We start from the raw sequence: 22,419 nt of genomic DNA, 5'->3' as shown, positions 1-22,419 counted from the left end.
AATAAGAATAGAGATAATAAGAATAATGTTTTAAATCAAGCATTTAATAGAAACACCAAAAACTAGCAGTTGTTCAAATGTCTCTGTAGCCCTAACATGGATCCTTTCAAAGGTTGAAAAGATAATGTAGTGGCCTTCGTATCTGCAATACTGGTCAGAGGTTTTCAGTCTTTTTGAGACAATGGGCACCTTTGCAATTCTGACACAGCCTGGGGAATGCAGGCACAGGAGGTGGAGCAATCCACAAAACAACCACAACTTACTTTGAGTCACACAGTGAAGGTTCTTGTGCAGTGGTTGCAGCAACTACTGCCAAAGCCATGCTTGATAAAAACTGCACAGCCCATCCAATCTCCAATGGTCAATCAGAAGCCTGACCCTTTTGAAAACACCTGACAGGCACCAGAAAAACAGGTGCTATTGGGACCATGGGAACTTATAATACAGGACCTTAATTCTAGAGGATGCACTAAAACAAACAATGAAAGCCGGCACATTTTAAGACTGCATAACTGCTCAGAATCTCATATTGGATGCTTACCAAATAAGGCCTTATGTCCTGAGGCATGTTCCCTACCCCCATCCCACCCTTTCCCCCTCCCCCCATTTTGCTTCTTAACTTCCAGACTCATGATGAGGAATTCTACAGAAGCTTGGACATAGCTTGGCATCATCAGGGTTGGTCCCAATAAGAAATATTGCATGGCTTTATTGTTCTTTTTAAAAACACACCTGCCATTCTTCAGCATGAGATGGCAAACTGAGTGACCAGAGGGAGGGGTGAGGCTTGCGGTACAGAGTACATGATGCTCCTGCTCCAAAAGGAACACATTGTCATAAGCTTTCCCTGACCTTCCACAGTTTGTTTCAGAAATAGACTTGGGAGTTTCCAAATAACCTGAGATTCAAAGGATCATTTGCTCTCACAGGAAACTTGTTAAGATCTTCAGCAGAGCCCTTACTCAGGGTGCCAACTCAAGGTGGCCAAGTCACCAGCCAAAAGGCCGTCATCCTCCCCTCCCCTCCCCATATCTGGCTTGCTAGCATTGTTTGCTTGCTAGCATTTAGGGACCAGTGCAAATTGTTCCCCACTGGCGCCAGGGGTTTCGCCGCAATGACATTATACCGCTCTTGTTTCTCTACACACAGGCCTAGCAGCTTTTACTTTCGTGCTTGTCTTGATTCGTTTTATGCAGATGAGTTTTGGATGATCAGGTGAACATTGCTCTGGGATGCGCAATCCCAATCCAGGGTAGAACCCTTCTCATGAATTAGTTCGCTATCTCATTAACCAGCCGGCTAAACGTGTTTCCGGGGGAACATGTCCAAGAGAGGTGCTTCCCTCTCTTCTGCAAGGCGGCCCAGCAAAGTGACGGGGGAGGGGGGGCGACGACACTTTCGGTCCCCGGCTCACCCCGGCGAGGTCCACGAGGACAGACATTGCAGGCAGCCGTCTCCTTTGTGCACAACCTCGGGGCTGGGTCAGGCTCGTTCCAAGGAGTCCACAAGAAACCTCAGCGCCTCAGAGTCCTCCCTGCACGACGCTGGCTCGCGCCTTACCTTTCCCGGGGAGACACACGAAGGCGTATCTGAAAGGGCCTGCCTTTGCCACGCCATCGGATCTCGCCCCCGGGAGTTCAGCTCTGGGACTTCTTTACGGTGGTGGGGCTGGCGGGGGTCCTCCGCTGCTCAGTTTGTCGAGCCCCCCTCCCCCTCTGTTAATGCAGCGGCGTTCACGTGGCCGGCCACAGCCAATGGGTGCTAGGGGGCGGGGCGGGAGCGGGCAGGTTTGTTGCATTTATTGGCGCCGTGGCTGCCGGCCGGCGTGAGCCGCTCGGCGCTTCCCGGGGGCCATGGATCGCGGCCGGCCGTCCGAGGCTCTGGCGACCTCGCTGGCGGAGGGGCTCATCAAGTCCCCCAAGCCGCTGATGAAGAAGCAGGCGGTCAAGCGGCACCACCACAAGCACAACCTCCGGCACCGCTACGAGTTCCTGGAGACCCTGGGCAAAGGCACCTACGGCAAGGTGAAGAAGGCGCGGGAGCGGTCCGGGAAGCTGGTAAGGAGGAGGCGGCGGCGGCGGCGGCGAGGAGGGTCCCCCTTTCCCTTTGGCCGGAGCCGAGGCTGCAGGCGCGCCTCTTCGCCTCCTGCGCTCTCGTCGCCCCGTGCCAGCCCGCTTGCCTCGGTCTCTTCCCGGCTGGGCGAGGTGATCTAGGAGGCGACTGGCTGCGCCCGGGGCTTGTTCTGGGGCTCCCGGGAGGTCGCCCATCCGGCCCCTCTGCCTCTCGGCGGGGCTTCGGAGCGCCGTTGATTTCTGCCCTCGGTCTGTTGCAGGGGCCTCCTGGGCGTGGGGGGATGCGCCGGCCCGTTTTGAATTTTCCCGCTGTCAGCATCTTTGTTTGCTCGCTGCCCGCCGCGCTGCAGCCTCTGCAGAGAGAAAGAGTGGTCGTGGGAGCCAGAGGCGGCCCCGGTCCCTTGCAGGGGTCTGGCACTTCTGAGCGCCCCCTCTGCGTCTCCTGTAGCGAAGGTCGGGCTCCTCATCCCTTCCTCCCCGGGGCTGAAGAGCGCAGCGCTGGCGGCAGCTGCTGCTGCAGGAGGCAGAGGGAGCCGCGAGCGGTGGGCGCATCGCGAAAGGCCCGTTCTTGGACGGCCCGCGGGCTTTGCTGATGGCGGGGACAGATTGGCGAGCTCTGCCAAACCGGGAGAGAAACATGTGGCTGCGTGTTATTCGGGCAGCACGCGGGCGGGGCAAAATTCATGCGGGTCCTCCAAAAATGCCTTCATGGCTTCATTGCCCAGGTTAGCGCTGTAGCTAAAGAGTATCTTGGCACGCTAGCCCGCTCCCCCCCCTTTCTGGAACTAGCGAGGCTGCTCCTCGGAAGGGGGCTTGGGCCAAAGGGCATCACCATGCCCCTGCTTAGGGAGCAAAGAGCTCCTTGGCCAGGTCAGTGTGATGGAGTGAGCATGAGGGTTTTCTCTCTTGTAAGACATCCTGCCATTGGAAATAGAGTGAACTCTGTACAGACTAAGATATCCCTAAAGTGCCTTGGCAGCTTGCCTAAAGGAGGGGGAAAGTCCCTGGAAGTTGGCCTGGACAGGGAAGACCCTCCCCCTCCCCCAAATCAGGTGCTTAAAATTAGACAATGCTAAGGAGGTAAGCAGGCGGTGCGTTGATTGGATAAATATTTATCTAACTTTGTATGGAGTTGGTAATTAGATAATGACTTAATTTTGGTGTGTTGTTCAGATTGTATAAAAATCTATACCCAGTGTCTTGGTGTGAATGGTGGATTTTAGGCATGACACAGTGCCAGCCCTTTTTATTGCTGCAGCTATTAAAATGGTATTTTGAAAGAATTCTCTGGCATTGTGGATAATTTTGGATTTCTTCCCCCCCCCCATGAGTTTAAACAAACCTGAGCATTTTAATAGTGGGTGCAAATGGTGGAGAGCATGAGGCCACATTGACTCGAATCTGATTGACTAAACTAGAGTTAGCTGGCTGCAAGGCAGACCTCTGCAGGTAAGTGTAGCTTGGCCAAACTTCCCTTCTTCCTGATGACTCATGCTCCTTGAGCAGGGAGAGTGATGGGATTGTTGGCCAGCAGTCTGGTTTCTTAAGAGCTCAAGCAACAGACTGGTGAGCTGTTTGGCCAGGCTGCCCTCAGGGGCATCTCCTTGGGGGAAGGTGGCTTTTTCTTTCTCCTTGTTGTAGTGGGAGCAGACGGGCTGGGAGGCTGCAGTGCCCGGCCCCTTTAGCAAAGGCTTGCTTTCCCCTCCCCCCTTCTAGAGCTAGCCAAGCCTCTGCTGCTTTAGCTGCCTGCCTCCCACTGTTGCCATTGATCGAACGTGAATGGCCTGACCGTGCTGCTGGTTGGCTTTGTGGCTGGCTGCCCTTGCAGTGTGGGAAGTCATCTCCTATTGGCAGCGGTGAAAGGGGGTGGTGCGGGAGAGGTCCTTGCAGAATCCAAGAGGGGCCCACAGTTCTCTGGCCTTTCCCATCTGAAATCCAGTTGGTGCCAGTATAGACACAGTTAAATTTGTCCTGATACTGTCAGAGGATGGGGTCCTAGGAAGATTCCTCTGAAGTTGCTATTGATATACAGAAAGCTTGCTGGTAGTTCGCTCAGTGCCTGGCTGTAGTCTCTTGCTAGAATCTGTTGCAGGGGATGGGGTCCATGAACTGGCTTGGCAAAATGGATAAGTGATCTTGTAGCAATTAGCTTGGTGATCATTGCCCGTGATGAGCAGTGTCGATGTGGGTGATGGATTACAGTTTCTCGGCATGCTGACTGATGTGGCAGTAGCTTCCTTGTACAAAAGGATCTGCATGTTGACTTGACTTCCTTGCAGAAAATTGCAAATAGGCTTTGCCTTTCTCTGCAGCATTTTATTATTCCGGTTATTGATGAAATGATAAGACGCTGCTTGGTTTAAAGTTCCTGAGAGGTCCAGTGTTATATTTCTGGTTAATGGGAGCATGCTAGTTGGTTTTTAAAGTTTAAGCTACAACTTCGTTTTCTTGCTGGCAAAGAAGTTCATTCTGTCCCTTCTATTTTCAGTGTCCTAGAGAGCAAAGTGTTTGTCCTAGCTGGTGCTTCTATGCAAAGGGTGCTTATTATGTGACTCTGGTGAACAGAAATTGTACCACTGCACTGACTTCTAGGAAGTTTTCCACTTAGCTGCATCTTGGCTGTTTTCTTCCCCAATTGCTTTCCTTTAGATCTCAAGTTAGTGAAAACTTCAAATGAATCAAAACAAGCCTTGCTCAATGATGTTGCTGATTAAAGGAAAGGAATCTTGTATTATCAGTTCAGCTGTAGGACATATTAAAATGAACAATAGTCATGCAAAGAGGTCCTGGGACTGAATGGGACAGTGTTCCCTATTTGCACCTTTCTCCAGTTGGAAGTGTCCTTTATTGCTGTTCAAGTTGATTGCTAGCTTTACAAAATGATGTTTATTGACTCTGGTTTGTTGGTGCAAAGGTTAGGACTAATCTTTTCATAAACTGACCAACTGCAGGCTGGGTGAAGTGATGGCTCTAAATTGGTTCCCCAGCCTGCTGCATCTGCCTATAAACTAGACTAGAGTGTGTTTGTATGTTGGGGGGATAGCTTTTAGTTCTTGGCTCCCATCCAAGTCAAACAGGAAGCATGAGAGTTTCCATATTCTTCACTGGCAAAATGTGATACATCTACGCCAGGGCCTGGGCTGTGCATTCAGATCAGAGAGGGGTTGTGTTCCTAGAGATGCTTAAAAATGGAAAATCTCTTTTGATCTCTGGAAACGAGAGAACGCCGAGCTCTTTGACAAGCCTGCATAATCCATAACTTGCTAGGAATGGGGCAGTAATCAGAATCTGGAACTAGTTTGGAGCACCTGGAAAGTTTTATTACCTGCTGGATATCTTTTCCTCTCTGGAGCCATAATTAAAACTGGATTTGGGATGTGCTTTAAAGCCTTATTGGAACAGTTGAGTCGAGCTGACTGATGATGTGTAATATCCATCCACAATCTGCTACCAGAAGTTGTAAAAATTGCTAGGTGATGCCCAGTCTGATTGCTCTTCAAAGAATCTGCCTGGGTGACTTAATGGGCAATTTCCCCAATCTCTTGTGTGACAGAAGTCTTCAAAAACACCAAAACAAAACAAGAAAACCAACACAAACAACCTAAAGTAAAACTTCTCTCCATAAAGGACTCTCTTGTTTGTGGAGTGCAGGGAGGGTCAGAGAAAAGCTCTAATGCTGCCTCCATGATCTGAGCTCTTCCCACATTACTAAAAGTATATTCAGCGTTCAGTGTGCTTCCTATCACATACTAGGTTCAACCCATACTTGCTTACCTTGCACACTTCCAAAATGTATACTGTCCTTGGAGCCATGTATGTATGTGTCTGTACAAATATGTAACTTTTTTGGCAGGGAGTTGTAGCAGGAATTCACCAATAGGCGAGAAGGCATTGGAGGGTGAAGGCAGGGTAGCATTTGGGAGACAATGGGCCCAGGCTTCTTAAACATCAAAATATTAAAGATTGTTTTGTCTTCAGGCAGATTCCCCAATGCCAAATAGAGGGGGTTTTAGTGTTTTCTTCACTTTTCTTTTTTGTCGTTTCCATGCTAAAGAAAGGGGTGTGTTCTGTTTATACTGATACACACACACATTTTGTGCGTGCATTAAGTTCTTTGTCTGCACCCGGCTTTTTAAGAATGACATAGACAGGCAACTTCTACCATAGTTTTGAAGGACAGTAGAATTATGCAATTCATAATATGGGTTTTGGAGGGGGAGGGTGGAAGGGATGAGGACTTTTAATAAGTTGGCAGGAGACAACTTGGCCTTTTAAAAAACCCTCCCCCCCAAATGGGTTTTCATTGCCCCACATTTGGGCATACCCCAGATGGTAAAGCACGGACACAGAAAGGGTTAAAGATTAACTCATATAGTAGAAGGGTCACCAAATGAAAGTATTTGAGCTCTTCTTGTGCCTCTGATATTGGGAGCCTTCCCCCCCCCCACTTTCCCTTTATTTGGTTTCTTCTTCACCCTCTTTGGTAGGTGTGCTACATCTTCTAAATATAACCTTTAATATAATGGTGCTCTGGACTTGCAAACGGCAAAGTAAAGCACTGGTTTGTGACCTGACTGACGTAACAACTCTGGACTAATTAAAACAGGCCCTCTGTGGAAACAGAGCTCCAGGCTTCTGGTCGCATCTCTCTCAGCATCTCTTGAATGATTGACACATGCATACCTCTGGAGCAGGAAAGCTTGCTTTTAGCCTTGTACTGGGAGTGATTCATGATGATGTGTGTCTTCTTTTGCTCCACTTATCAGCTTATCTCTGAAGATGCAACTTGTGACATAGCAGAACTGTGCAAAACAAAAAATAAAGTAACAAACCACAAATGGGAAAGAAACAATGGTGACATAATAATTATGTCAAGGGAACAGAAGTCTGAGGCAATGTCCTCCTGCCACCATAGGTACAGAGGCCAGCATGGATGGGGGGAAAAATAGCTACAACTTTCCTATATCATCTGGCTTCCTAGAAACGTTTACTTCAAGCCTGGTATCACTTCTGTACTATCATGTGATTAGAGGATAAGTGCCATTATCGTATGGTTTGAGAGGGATAAGAAAGCGAGAGTCCTAAATTCTTGCATTGATCTGATTGGAGCTTATGAAATTCCTTAATATTAGCAGTTTAGGATTGTAATTTAGGCTGTTGCAATGATGCGTTCTATTGAATGAGAGAGAATCCCTAGATAGCATTCCAGCTGTATGCCATCAAGTTTTTGGAGGTTCCTGGTATTTGTAAAATCAGTGTCACATTTCAACTGAATCAACTTTCTTCCTGTTGGCTTTCTTCACTGCCCAACTTTCACATCCATGCATGGTAATAGGGAGTACTGTAATTTGAATTATCTTAATTGTGGTTGCCATTGATACCACTTAAGGATCTTTCCTAGCTCTTTCATGGCTGCCCTCCCAGTCTCAACCTCCTTCTAATTTCTTGGTTGCAGTCTCTTTTGGTTGATGATTGAGCCAAGGAATCAAAAATCTTCACCAGTTCACATTTCTTCATTGTTCACCTTATAATCCTTTACTGTGGTCATCATTATTGGAGTGTCTTAAGTGCCTTCCCTATTAAATAAGGATGAGTTCAAATGCACCGTCCCCAGATATAGCTGAAGGTCTGGTAGCGGCACCCTCCCCTCCCCTCCCCTTCCCTCCCCCCCAGTCTGTTATTGGTAATAGGGAGTTGTAAATTAATAGTGAGAGGCTGGGAGAGCGCCAGCTCTTCACGGCCTTAGGATGCAAGGCTAGGCCTCTTTCCTTGTTGTTGCTGGGAGACTTAGTATTGTGTGTCCTCCAGGATCCTTTTACAGGATTAATACTGTTCCGCATTCTTGTCTGATAGAAGAAACGAGGTTGTGCTGGATTCCGTTGTAAATTCAGCCCAAGGAGCGCATTGTCTTCCCAATCCTTTTGAAAGAGGATTAGTGGCATCTATTCTCCAGCACTCTCACTTTCCCCTCTCCTCCCCTTCATTTCCTTGTTGAGGAGTTTTTCATAATAAAGAAATCTGAACAAACTTTGGAAGGTTTGCAGTACCAGTTTGAATTTCCAGCATTCTAGCCAGCTGGCCCTATTTGAAGGAAGTTCCATGTTTACTCCTCAGACTTTGTTCAAAAGAGCGAACATTACATGGAACTTGATGGCTTCCCTTGTGGTGCCAAGTCTTTTTTTTTTATAGCAAATCCAAGTGACTATCTCCTCAACTGGTTACTTGTTGGGATAAAATGCACATGCTTATTTGGACCAAATAAAGGTACTGGGGGTGGTGGGAGTGTCTGGATGAGGTGAAGTATTAACTTTCAAACTATGCTGGCTCAAAATAACATTCCTTTAGTTAGCAGATCAGGTAATGAATTTCCAATTATGCATCTCTATTCGGTATAAACTTCTGAGTTTCCAAGCACTGAACCAATTCCAGATGCATATTGCCCTTCAGAGTTCCTTGTGGCCTGGGCTTTCACTTGCGTTGCCTGGAGGCTGATTCTAATACTGGCAGCTAAGAGTCCAAATGCTTGCATTCTGTTGGTCTTGGGCGATTCCTTAGAAATGGGGCTCAGTCTATTGCCTTAAATGTTGATTAGTTTTAGTTTCTTTCCTCTAGTTATAGTATTCATAACTGCTTTGTTGTGAGTGACAACCTCTTTCAAATTCTCCATTTCAGGTTGCTATCAAGTCTATCCGGAAAGACAAAATAAAGGATGAGCAGGATCTTGTCCATATTAGGAGAGAGATTGAAATCATGTCATCCCTCAATCACCCCCATATCATCGCTGTCCATGAAGGTAATGGACTTGTCATGTATGTGAGCATTTGTCTCCTTCCTCTTGACTGACAGCTGGTTCCCAGGGTGCAAATAAAATCACAATTGTGCAATGTAACTTCCTAACAATGATCTTCAGGCTACCACCCATTCCCTCCATTAGGGTTGTCTGCCTGCCATTGATCTGAGCCCCAGCCTTTGCCATCTCACTGGAGAGGGCTCTTGATGGGGTATAGACAGCAGCCTCCTAATTATTTAAATTAGGGGGCTAATTGCAGAATAGGAAAGAGCAAAAGCATTTTCACTGAGTGGCGGTGATGGTAGTGGTAGTTTTGATTCTTTCCCACTCTTGAGTCTCAAGTGAATGCTGCCCTTCACTCAAAATGGAAATATGGTGAAACATTAGGGTACAGATTTTCAGGGCCAGAGTACAAGTGATGATGGGCAAATTGCTGCGAGGTCCCAATCCTGATTGAGTGTGCAGTGAACCAAGAACTCTTGTGGTTCTCCCCCCCGGCATACCTTTTCAGGTATAGAAACAGCTGTTTATACACCTGAAAAGGTATTGGGGAGGGGCCAGAGCTCCTGGGGGTGGCTGCATGTCTGATCTGGATTTGGACAGTGCAGTAAATTTCAAATGCTTTTAAAACCTCTCCCACAGATGGATATGTGCCTGCATTCACCAGCAGCTTGGCCCCCTCTGTGCCTTTTGCCTGAGGTGCAACTAGATGGTTCAGCAACAGCAGGTCTAAAGTGCTGAAATCCACCAACCAGCCATTAGTTGGCATTTGTTTCCCTCCTGGTACAAAACAGCTAAGGCAGTAGAGGAAGTAAAGTAACACAGGCTCTTAAAAATAGCTAGTTCTACTTTGCTAATAAAGTTGCCTGCAAAGCCTTACTGACGGCCCTGTAAAGAGCAAGCAAAAGGTGTTAACTGCCTTCCTCCGGGAACTAAAGCTTCATGGTTGTGCACCAGAAATGCTTGTCTTATTGTAAAGGCTCACAGAGGTGAAAGATACAAGGTGTTGAACTGTGAAGTGTAACAGAAGGGCTGGCACTTGGTGAACGGGAATATTTATACAGGCTGAGTCATTCCGATTATGGCTGTTAGTGTAATCCAAAAATAACCAGTGTATCATGTATTAAACAATGAAAGGGCAAAAGAACAACAAGCCATGGTTCAAGTCCCCGGTCTAAGCCTAAACAATCAACTTGGTCAGAGATAAACTGGGAGGCTCTGCGTCCAACTTCTGTAGTTCTTTTCCATATAGTGTGTTCCTGCCTTCTCTGAAACAGTAAGACCGTGGATCTGTTGTATATGAGATTGTGCTTTGCCGATTGTGGCTATTTATCACAGTGGCTTGTTACAGTCAACCAAGAGCTAAGCCAAATTAATACAACATAAGAGGTATTTCCCTTGCACAAAGAGCACACGAGCTGCTGTTGTTAATAGAACAGATCCTGTAGGGCCTCCTCCCCAGTTGCAAAGCCTGGCCCAGTGGAACTGCAGGCTGGCATAGGAGGTAACCCATAGGAGGCGGCAACCCAGGCATACCATCCTATTGTACCATACAATACCATGACTATTGTAATCCCTCCCGACTTCTCTATCCATGCAGTGTTTGAGAACAGCAGCAAGATTGTCATTGTGATGGAATATGCCAGCAAGGGAGACCTCTATGACTACATCAGCGAGCGCCAGAGACTTACTGAACAAGAAGCTCGGCACTTCTTCAGGCAGGTTGTGTCTGCAGTCTACTACTGTCACAAGGTGAGTGGAATTTGCTGGTCTAGATGCCATGGACGAAAGAAAGGCTTTTCTAGAATAAGTTCATCTCCCCCCGCCCACGCACACACGCACACCATATTGAAGAATACCTAGAGGCCTGGAAGAAGTGCTTGCTTTTGTTTTCTTTCTTAAAAAAAAAAAAGTGCTCCATGCCCAGTTTTTAGCTTCTTTCTTTGGTATGAAATAAATTGCCCAGGATGTCTTGAATGCTATGAGTCACAATGGTTTCCTACATTGGTAAACCTGCTCAACTTCAATTCTGTCTTGGGAGAATCTCCATAAGCTGAAAATACAAAGTGGCCTTAAAATGAGAGAGTCTTTAGTGTGAGTGTGTAGTTCAAGTCAACAGCTGCAGCTCAGTAGTTTTGCATCCAGTAAGGCCCAGGTTTGATTTCTCCTGCTAAAAAGGTCTCAGCGATACAGATGATTATGAGCATTTTGCCAATGTGATACTACAACTACTACTATGACAGTATATTGGAAGAGCAACCACTGATGAAGATAAAACAGAAAGCGGGTCACTTAACCTAGGATCCCGTTTTGGTTGACTCTTTATGTTTGACCATTTAGACTTTATGTTATAACCTTTTCACTTATAAACATAGAGAAGACTACTGTATCATTGTGCCTTGTGATTTCCTTTTTTGTTCTGAGTCCACATTGAGGAGTCGACGGTTCTATACTTAAAAAGGTCTCAGCGGCTCTGCTGCCGACAGTTGGAGCTGACAGCATTGGGCTAGGTGGACCAGTAGACTGATGCTGTAAGGCAGTGGTCCCCAACCTTTATTAGGCTGGGGACCGGCAGGGCATCGGGCCGCGCCCGCAGGGACCGCGCGGGCCACGCCCACGAGCCGCGCCCGGCCGCGCCCGCGGGCCGGAACCGCGAATCGGGCCGCGCCCGCGAGCCGCGCCCGGCCACGCCCGCGGGCCGCACCCGTGGATCGGGCCGCACCCGCGGGCGCGGCCTGGCCCTGATTCCCTCTCCCCGCCTTCCCGCAGTAAGTAGCTTCCCGGGCCGCAAGCTTGCGGCCTGGGAAGTTTTTTTACTGCGGGGGGGGGGGCGGGGAGAGGGAGCCGCGGCCCGGCGCCATGGCCTTTGCGGCCCGGCGCCGGGCCGCGGCCCGCAGGTTGGGGACCACTGCTGTAAGGCAAATGTGAAGCCATGTCTTTGTCTGTCTGCAGGATCACTTTCCCCTCCCCTGGTGACCAAGAAACTGCTCTTTGTTGAATGAGAGCACAGTCTGTATTAACCTTTCCTTAACTCCAAAAAGGCTGGCCTTTGTTTTGGACCTCATTTTTACCTTTTTCCTTTCTTGCTCTTTGCACTTGGCTTTGTCATTGGCATTCCAGGAATCTTTCACTACAACTTGGAAAGCACCTGCTTTAGCCCATTCTCTTTCAACCTCACTTGATGTTCCTTAGCTCAGGCCTTTAGCAGGCAAGGGGAATTTTGGTGTGGTAAACCACTCCAACTTAGAGGCAAACAATCCTAAACTCTAAAACTGCATATTATACTTCTTTTGTTGCTGAATTGGAGGGAGGAGGTAGAAACACAGATTTTGGACTTTCCCCTCATTAGTAAGGAATTTGGAGGACAGCAGGATAGAAATAGGTGGGAAATTGAAGGGTAGATAAGAAATTGTGATCATGTTGTATTTGTCACAGTTGTGTTGCCAGAAAATTCCCATGTATGTAAGGACTCTTCTTTGTAAATATGAGGCCTAGAAACTTCCCACCCTAGCAGCAAGCGAGGTGGATTTCCGTGATTTGTTTTAGTCTTATCTGGTTGTACAGTCATGAAAATTAGATGAACTGTGTGCACTGTTATGCGATGGTTGTAACCACTGGATGGACAACAAAGCAGATATGAGAACCCGGAGATATGAGAACCCTTAAACCCAAAAAACTATTCTGAGTACAGAGTAAATCTAGAGAGATTCCACAGGCAACCCTGTGAAAACATAATAGCAACAGAAACTGCCTGCTAGCCCAAGTGGATGTCAAGGGGCTTGCAGGTTTTGTATGGAAACCTCCATTATTCTGAGAGCCTCTGTGACTGGGTGGATCAGCACTAGATTGGGGTAAAGGCAGAAGTGCCTGAAAGTCTAATCAGTCTTTAGGTTGGAAATTCCCAGGAGCTCTTTCCTGGAACTCTGCCTTGTGTGATAAGTGGGCATACATTGTTCTTTTCTCCTTCACTGGGTCACTGCTTCTAGCTCTTTGGCTTTCTGTGTTTGTGTTGAGGATAAACTCAAACTCTTCTGTGCACATGTTATGAGCATATGTATGTTAGATGAGCAGGATTAGTAGGGACAGCTTTCTGGGGTAATGTCCCTTTTTGAAAGAAAACAAGCTCAGCTTTCTTCCTTTACTCTCTCTCCACAGAATGGAATTGTTCACAGAGATCTAAAGCTAGAAAATATCCTTCTGGACTCTAATGGCAACATCAAGGTGAGTAGTGCTATCCAAGATACTGTCATGTGAGCTGCTAAAACGTACAAATCTGTCTCCCTGCCCCTCCCCCCCACTCAGGCTACTGGGCATGCTGATGACTGTGGGGCTGAAATTGTATTGAGCTTTTCCTTAAAATCAATTTTTATAAGCAACCAGGAACATTATAGTTTAATAGATAATTTGTGGGATAGGTAGATGTGGAAGAAACTAAAGTCCCTGAAACTTCCACATCTACCTATCCCACAAGTTTAAAAAAAAGAAAGAAAAAAAGATAACATTATCTGCAGTTCTAATCAAACCTTGAAAAACAAGGGAGGGGAAAGACCAGCAAACGAAAGCATTCCTGCGTTATGGTTTCTGGTTCCCCATGCTCACTTCTGGCTGTTAAGCTTTACCATGCCAGCAGTTGGTTCTTCCTTGTTCCCCGTGGAGTTGATCGCAGTAACAATATGGGGAGGTGGAGGGTTTGCTGTTGTCTTGTTTGGTCCCTGTTGAGCCATGTTGCACTCGCTGCTTCCCTTGATCTTTATATAGAAAAAATGGCCATTCAGATAAATCATCACTGTTTGCAGAATTTCTTCTGACACAGACTGGAGATTCTGTCTTATAAAAACCACAAATTCCTCCCCTCGTGTAGTTTGCCATCCGTCACTATTTGAATTAATCTCTAGATTTCTGTGCTTATCAGTTAAGATAAGCCAGAATTCTGGTAACCCATGGGCTAGTTATAGCTTCTTCCAACCTACCACTTAAAGGCTTCTGGTTTCAAACTGGGTGGCTATCCTGTCTAGGGTTTGGATAACCACATTATCTGTCCTCTTAGAGCTAAGAACCAGCTGCAAAGCTCATCTCTCCCCTCTTCAACTCTAACCCAAGAGGAAACTAAAGTCCCTGAAGCATCAGCCTTTGCTTTAGGGGTTCAACTTTCCATTCTGTAACTGGTCAGTTAAAATGCAGAGGATAATCCAGCAGACTAGACTCCAGGTTGCAAGAGATTGCCACACCTGGAGTTGACTTGTCCCACTGAGAAATAGCCATTTGCATTTTGTGGGCACTTTTATGGGCACCAAGTGATGGAACAATGAGTTTGTCTGGTAACGGAATGAAGCACCTTTGTCTAAAAGTCATTCTGCACACACACCCCAGGAGGAGATTCTGTAGAGAAAAGAATGCTTCATCTTGCAGTGTCTGGCTTTGAAGTGTATGTTACACTTGTTGATCTTACGATACGGACAGGAAACAGCTTTCCTTCTCCAACCTTGTAATCTGCTTCTTCTGCCCTATGCCAGCTGTAGGTTATGAGACCCAGCCTTAATAGAAGAGGTGAGAGAGACAGAGTTTTTCAGGATGTGGGGGAGGACCCAGTCGGGAGGCAGGGTCCCTGAATAGTAGCATGCTGCTGAGATCCAGAAAGCTTGTTCCAAAGACACAAAACTTCACACACAAAAAAGTGTGGAGAAGATTGAATTCAGGACACACACATAGCCACACCCCTAGTTCTGCTGTATCCACCGTGGTCTGTTCTTCTGCCAGAGGTGCCCTAACATAATGGCAGCGTCCTGCAGTTAATCATCAGCAAAGCCTGCCATAGTCCCTGTTGCCTGCACAATAGGCTGTTCCGCAACTGTGAGCCTGAAAGTATGTTCTGTACCTTCTGGCTCATCTGATTGGCTAGGAGCTGGGTAAACAAGGTATGAAAACTGTGGTATCAGCAAATGACTTTGGCTGCCATACAAGCAGCCTAGTAGGCCCTGGAGCTCATCTGTGCTTGACAAAGCAGTTCCGCTTTCAGTGGGTTGCTTTCTTTCCTCTGGCAGGCTGCTGTATAGTGAGTTGGGTACCGGACAGGCAGATTTTGCACCACTGTATCTCCACTGAGGGAAGCTTTTCCTGTTCTAATTCAGCCTGATGCATACTTGTTAGAGACACAGAGCCAAAGTATGTGTGTATGTATTGAGGGGAGGTTATCTCAAATGCTTTAGTACTGATGCCTACTGAGTGGTTGTACTCATATTTCCTTTCTGTGTACCTCTGGAAACATGGTCTTATGGAAAACACAGCATTCACCAGATGGTAGCTCTGGATTCAAACTACATGACAGCCCACATGTTCTTGAGGCCTCACAGTGACTGTATGCCTTATTCTAGTGCCAGAATCTGGGTGACCAGCTGAAAGCTTGCAGCTTTTGCAACATTGGGCTTGGGGTTAGAAAACAGGCCTCTAATGCATTCTTAAAACACTTGATTTATCCTCTCCCCCCCCCCCCCCCCAGCAAGAACACTAATCTCACAGATACTTTAAAAACTTTTTTGTAGATTGCAGACTTTGGCCTGTCTAATGTATTCCAGCAAGATCGGTTCCTCCAGACCTTCTGCGGCAGCCCTCTTTATGCATCCCCCGAGATAGTCAATGGGAGGCCTTATAAAGGACCTGAGGTGAGATCATTGCTTACAAGAACAAACAGTTGCATGCTGAAGAATGCAGAGCGCATCCAGATGTGCTACTTGTGGTCAAGCTATGGTGAGACTATAGCTGACATCGGACTCTTGCTACTGAATACTAACTGCTAGCCAGTCACGTGTTTCTTAATCAAGGACAGCTGAGGGCTGTCTGATTTTGACTTTCTGGTGGCCAGTGCCACTCCTGGCAAAGAGTGGGTTTTAGATGGCCTTTAGATGTTTTTATATCATGCAATAATGTTTATTTACTAAATTAGTTATGTACTGTTACTGTCGTGTCCTGAGATGCTCAAGAGAAAGGCAGGTATAGAAATGTTTAAAATAAAAGACTGAGCACGTGGAAAGCATCCCTCTAGCTAGGTCACCATTGCACTGCCTAAGCAAATTCTCTTCTGTGCTTCTAGGTTGACAGCTGGTCCCTTGGTGTGCTTCTCTATATCTTGATTCATGGGATGATGCCTTTCGATGGCCAAGATTATAAGACCTTGGTGAAGCAAATCACAAGTGGGGACTACAGAGAACCCACCAAGCTATCAGGTAAGGTAGCATAGGAATAGCAATCTGTGTGCTGTTTTACAAGGGACATGGAGCACATGATATATCATGCAGCGTTTTAAGGGCATGTTGATTCCCATTCCCATATTTAGCATTTGAAAGGGACCATGGTGGCTTTTGAACATGCATTCCCACTAAGGTCTGGACATCCACTGAAATAAGAAATGTGAGCTCATAGTTTTCCCATAGCTGACTATTTGGCTAAATGGCACCGAGAACAAGTAGACTATTAGAACATGACCACTGCCCCTGCATCTGTCAGCTTTTGTTTTTTTTGTTCTCTAGATGCCTGTGGCCTGATCCGATGGATGTTGATGGTAAACCCAGAGCGTCGAGCCACCATTGAAGATATTGCCAGCCACTGGTGGGTGAACTGGGGTTACAAGGTGCCAGTTGGAGAGCAGGAGTCCTTGCGTGACAATGAATCTCCACTGGCCACAGTGGCAGAGTGGCTGCGGCGTTCTTCAAGGCCCCTCTTTGAAAATGGCTCCAAGGTACGCTGCTTCTTCAAACAACACATCCCTGGTGTCACTCTTGAGCGGCAGCGCTCACTTAAGAAGTCCAAGAAGGAGAACGATGTTGCTCACGTTCTACACGAAACAGGCCCTGCTCCTGAGAACCCTTCTAAGTCCATCCTGAAGAGACCCAAAGGCATCTTGAAGAAAAGAAATTCCTGTGAAAAGTCCCAGGTTCCACCTGCATTGCCACTGGCAACTCCTGTGGACACACGGAAGGAGGACAGTGCTGGACCTGCTGTTGACTTAGCTTGTGTCTTGTCATCAAGGGATTTGGCCTGCAAGGCAGAGTATGTTGTAGCCACCCCTTCCATGCCCAAGAAAGGAATTCTGAAGAAGCCCCAGAAGAGAGAGTCTGGGTATTACTCATCCCCAGAGCGTAGTGAATCTGGCACTGTATTGGACTCTGAGAACTTAGACCTTGATACTAGTGTCTCCGTTGGCAACCCCTCGCCTGCGCAGAGCCCCAGTGGCCATCCTGCCCGGCGGAAAGGCATCTTGAAGCACAATGGCAAGTATTCCTCCAGCAGCACGGAATCAGACGGCGTGCCCATCAAGGTTTTCTCTTTGTTTGCAGAAGTTGCGCTGCCCAAGCTGTCGCTGGCCTCCCGTCTCCATCCATCCAGTGCCGTAAGTGAGGACAGCATCCTTTCCACAGAGTCCTTCGACCAGCTTGATTTGCCTGATCGAATGCTGGGGAGCAGCAGTGGGGCGTCCATGCGTGGCTCTGTGTCTGTGGACGACCTCCTGCAGCTGGAGGAGGCAGCGGGGGACGCAGGGCGCCGGCTCCGCCGCTGGACAGTGACTCGTTGCCAAAGCCCCCTTGCCGATAGCTGCTTCTCTCTGGCGGACTGTGAAAATGTCACTGAAGTCTACAAGCGGGCTGTAGCGATTAGCATGAAACTGAGCTGAGGGACCCCTTGCCCACAAGGCCCCCTTGAAACTTTTGCTGCCCAACAATGCGTACATCTGCAGAGACATTGAGCAGCTTGGATTCTGCTGGAAGGGTGCAGCACTGTCCAAACAATTTGCACTTCCCTTTGAGGTAGACAAGAGAGCTTTGACAGCCTTTCTTTGCTCTCTGGCAGGGCTCTAAGTGCAACTGCCTGGAATTATTTATTTGCTGCAGAACTTTGACTTTTCGTAGAATGTATGGAGAAGACACTTGTATGTGTGTGTGTGTTTTTTAAAGGGTAGTTTGTGAAATGGTACAACAGGGTATATGTGTATGTTTGGAGAGGAAAAAAGGTATGTTGATGAAAAAAGTTAGTAAATGTAAGAAATTAGGGATGCTGGTGCAGTGGGCTGCAGTGGGGAGATACCTGTTAACTGCAGGGCAATGGGGTGATGCTCATGTAAAAAAAAAATAGTCCCAGCACAACAGGGGGGGAAATGGGTTAGAGAAAATTGGTGTAGCCCTGTTACTCTCTGGAACAACTTCATATCTCCAAACAGTCCCTGACAACTTCAAATCCTAGCAACTGGAGTGGTTATTTTTTTTGTTTGCACTGTGCTCCTTACATTGCACAATGATGGTAGAAATGCTTCTGAATTGGGATCATGACACAGCAAGGTAAGAAGAAAGGCACAGGCCTTGGATTGAGGAGTTGATTTTCTGGCTTGTTAGAAAATCTGCAGTACAGACTTAAAGGAGTTTAACTGAACTGGTATTTCCTTCCCCATCCAAGAAGAATTAGGCAACAGCTTGCCGATGGGCGTGCTTCCCCACCCCAAAAAAACACCTCCAAGTATTCTTTAGGTGAGCCATGGCAGTTAAATGAAAGCTTAACACCCACCTCATGTCACCTTTGGGGTATTGGACAGAAGAGAGACATGGCAGGAGTTGATAACCTTTTCCCTTTGCTCACCTCTACTTAGGTTATTGTTTGCAAGACTGGAATAACTTAGCTTTGAATGGTTGTATACTTTCAGCTTTAGCTTTGCAAATTGACCAAGGTGACCAGAAGACTACCTCTCCTTATGCATTTCTGCTTTCTGCCTCTCTCAGAAGGGGGTAATAACAGTTCAGCTGGCCTACAGTAACTTTGGACTGTTGGCCCAAGGTTACTGAATCACAGCATGCAAACATTTCTAGAGATGGATTGTTTTGGCATGGGCCTTGTTAACCAGGGCCTGGGCATTGAGCTTGTGAAGGAGTATAGGAAGGTGCCAAATGAATACCCATTATTAAGCTAGGGGAGTGGGGATGGCTGTGAAACAATAAGACTTCAAAGAGCTGGACATTTAATCCTGCCAATATATGATTCTTTAAAAAAAAAATCTGGATTCTGTTTTGACTGGATATCTGTTACCTTGCCATGGATTTTTAAAGTATTAAAACACTGCCTTTTCCCAGGCATGTGAGCAATTTATAAAAGGAAAACAGTTTCTCTTTGGAAAGGGAAGTGATCTGAAAACTGCAATCTTATGCTTTGGATTCTGAATGCCCAATGCACTCTCTTATGTCTTATCCAGTTGTCCTTCCAAGTTCTGTTATGTTTCTCCCCATCTAGAGAAATTAACTTAAATTAAAAGAAAATGTGATACCTTAATATTCTTTTCTGTGCAGTTTTGTGCTCTCAAACTGATACAACAATCCCATAGAAAGATGAAAGCAATGAGGTGGTATTGAATTGTCGGTTAACATTAATGCTGCTTCACTAGTTAGAGCTACCTACGAGGTTAGAGATTTCTCTGGCCTTTGTCTTTTCACATTTCTTGACAACTGGATTCACAAATGGCTAGATTATGGTGATCCAGGGAATTAGTAAAACAGAATTCCTTGCCTACAACTTGCACCACTGCATTGACTACTATTGGCCTGGTTCCATAGGATTGATCAATTATTAAAATATCAGACCCTCTTCCTCCATGCATACCTCAGAAAAGATAGCAAAAGATTCACACTCTATCTGAAATGTAGACTGGATTATGTTATAATGTCAATCAAGATGGGATTTCTTGCTCGAAATAGTGCCTTGCAATTGACTATACTGTGAGATGATTGCTTGATCAAGGGCTGTTGCAATGGGCTTAGGATTTAAATGTTAGTTTCTTTTAGCCAAATGCAGCACCTCAGACACAAACTTGATAATGATTTCTGGTGTAAGTCCTATCCCTAGTTCAACAACTGGCCACACTTTTATTTTGCTTTGACCCAGGGAAGGCTGTTAATAGCCAACTTGTAGTCCACTTTTCTTCTCCTTTGTCTGAACTTGCCTTACAAGGTGTAACAAACTTGAATTTCTGAATTGGTACAATCCATTTCAGTCTCCGAAAGTGCCATGGTTAAAACAGGACTGTAGTAGAGATTTTCATGGCCTTGATGGTAATACCGAATCAGCTTTGGCTGAGCCCAGATGCCTTATGCACAGAAACCTAAGGCATTCACCTTTTATAAAAGGGAAAGGTGGCTGTCTAACAACTACACATATTATATATTTATGCCCCTTGCACCTTTTGGGAATTCAGACTCAAAGGTTGAGGAGGAAATTATAGGTATCAACTTCACTCTGGAGCTTGATGGGCACAGCCTATGGAGCACCTCTTCGTGGTACATCATGATACAGTGTAACATGACCAGAGCCTGGGGGGAAGGCTAATTGCTGTTGGGGAATGCTATGTACCTTGAAGTGGCGAAAGGGATCGTGCTAGTCTAGTAGCTGCCAAAATAGAGTTCCCAGAGGTTTGCAAAAGCTAGCCTATTGTGATCCCTGTTTTGTTAAAACCTAAGTACATAACAATTTAGCTGTTCTGTACTTTATTTTTCTTTGGCTGGTTTTCAGTACTAGTTCTTAAAATTGACTGTAGGTGACTTTCATATCAAGATTTGTTGTCCCAGCTGCAGTATTTATTTCTTTTTCTAGCTATGCTTTGGGTTTTTTGGCCAAGATTGCCTCCCAAAGCAACGTGCCATTGAATTCCATCACATAGATCCAACTGTTAGACTAGTACAAGGTCTCTTCTGGCCTGGGTGGATGTGCGGCAGGTGCTGGAACTTTCCATCCAGAGGCAAAGGTCTGAAACAGGTAAACCAAGTTGTACGTGGAGTTGGCTCGTCCTGGATGAAGGCAGCAGAGAACACATAGTCAACAGTAAGGAGTCAAACAACCAGCATGGTTGCTGAAGCTAGCAAAAAGCAGGTTCACTGTTTGTTTATTGACATGCACACAGTCTTTGGGTTGGGGGAATGTGCATTCTTACCTGGCTTATTACAGAGTTTAAATTCTGGACCATGCCTGAGCTTTCTAGGTGTAAGGGTGCGAGCTGAAGGTAGCCAGTGTTCTGCAAATGGAAAAGCAGCAACTATTTGGATAGTAACCCTGTTCTTTCCATCTTTGCTTCAAATTAGGCAGTACTTTTGGACCAAAATTTCCAACGTCAGAAATAATTGCAAAAGGAAATAAGGCAGGGCTGGGGCTCCTAAAATGAAGTCACTTTCTAGGAATTACAAATCCTAAATAAAACTACTTTCAGTCTCAAATCCTACTTTACCTTCCGTGTTTCTTCCTCTTTAAATTATAGTTCCAGATGAGCACAGCCTCTGAATTACTTGCCCCTGGGAGGATGACCCAGGCTCAGGATCTGATTAAATGCAGGAAGCTAAATTCACCAGCTTGGTGTAGTGGTTGGGAGTGTGGACTTCTAAGCTGGCAAGCTGGGTTTGATTCCCTGCTTCCCCACATGCAGCCAGCTGGATGGCCTTGGGCTCACCACAGCACTGATAAATCTGTTCTGACTGAGCAGTAATATCAGGGCTCTCTCAGCCTCACCCACCTCACATGGTGTCTGTTGTGGGGAGAGGAAAGGGAAGGCAATTGTAAGCCGCTTTGAGATGCCTTTGGGTAGAGAAAAAGTGGCATATAAGAACCAGTTCTTCAAAACCACCTATTTTTAGATATATGCATGCAAAGGCCAACATCATTGTAAGAGCTGCTGATTCTGTGGTGGTGCCATATTATTCAGGGCCACAGGGTGAAATAGAAATGTTGCATACTCCCAAGAATAAATTCACTCTTCGGTTACTCTTTTGAATTATTTACCCTTACCCAGTTCTATGCCCTTCAGTGGCCCTTTTCCTACTACCTTTTGTTCAGGAAACCATTCATTCTAGCCATAAGAGACCGTGGGATCAGTGCATGCAGCAGGGACTCAAGCCCAACATACTTCAGGAAACGCTTGGGTATGTGGCTGATCTACAGTCAAGACAAATAACTGGAATGTAACCTAGTTGATGATTTCATAAGCAACTATCCATTTAAATCTGCCAGAAACATATTTTAGTCAAAATAGCACACAATTCCAGGAGCCAGCGCTGACTATGCAGTCTGGATCTCTGGGGGGCAGGAAAGTATTATGGATTTTCTCTTGAACTAGATACAGAATGTGCCAGGATAGGGCTACTTAAAAGCTATGAAGAAGCAAACTCCCCCCACCCCCATCTCTACCCCTTTATACTGCAAATCTGGTTATTGCGCTCCAGTATGTTTTATTAGCCTATAAAGCACTGTTAACACTTCCCTTCATTTCCACTTGGGTTAACAACAAAAAAGCTCAGCTCCCATCCTCTTACCCCACCGCTAGCTGTTAAACAGAGTGACATGAAAGGGCTGAATGCCTGGAATTCTCTCCCCCCTCCCTTCAGATGAAATTAACAAGGGCCGTGTGCAATTTGCCCCCCTGCGGAGAATTCCTCACATGATTTCAGCTCCATTAAGAAACTCGGGATGTTTTAAAGCCATTTTTGAAGACAAGCTGATTAACAAGGGCAAAGTCTCCATAGTCTCTAGTTTTTAATGGGGCAT

General features: G+C 46.3%; 1 protein-coding gene and 1 long non-coding RNA gene across 3 annotated transcripts; one reads left to right on the top strand and one right to left on the bottom strand.

Moving 5' to 3' along the window:
* The first annotated feature begins 1,796 nt into the window (after positions 1–1,796).
* NUAK2 (NUAK family kinase 2) lies at positions 1,797–19,167 on the top strand. Of its 2 annotated transcripts, none has more exons than XM_077334718.1 (7): positions 1,797–2,024; positions 8,745–8,865; positions 10,463–10,614; positions 13,018–13,083; positions 15,402–15,521; positions 15,950–16,082; positions 16,386–19,167. In XM_077334718.1, exons 1-7 carry the CDS (start codon positions 1,854–1,856, stop codon positions 17,525–17,527), a joined length of 1,905 nt encoding a protein of 634 aa, XP_077190833.1. In that variant the 5' UTR covers positions 1,797–1,853; the 3' UTR covers positions 17,528–19,167. The 2 variants fall into 2 exon arrangements, with proteins under 2 accessions (XP_077190833.1, XP_077190832.1); XM_077334717.1 differs by having other exon boundaries at positions 1,798–2,057.
* A 1,276-nt stretch (positions 19,168–20,443) lies between these two features.
* Positions 20,444–21,916, bottom strand: LOC143836023 (uncharacterized). Its single transcript, XR_013230459.1, has 3 exons — positions 21,701–21,916; positions 20,819–20,899; positions 20,444–20,675 (listed from the first exon to the last, which is right to left on the bottom strand). It is a non-coding gene; the product is annotated as an uncharacterized LOC143836023 (long non-coding RNA).
* Between the last annotated feature and the right edge of the window lie 503 nt (positions 21,917–22,419).

The sequence above is a fragment of the Paroedura picta genome, chromosome 4 (assembly GCF_049243985.1).
Source record: "Paroedura picta isolate Pp20150507F chromosome 4, Ppicta_v3.0, whole genome shotgun sequence".
Classification (NCBI taxonomy): Eukaryota; Metazoa; Chordata; class Lepidosauria; order Squamata; family Gekkonidae; genus Paroedura; species Paroedura picta.
This window is presented reverse-complemented; position numbering and strand designations above follow the sequence as displayed.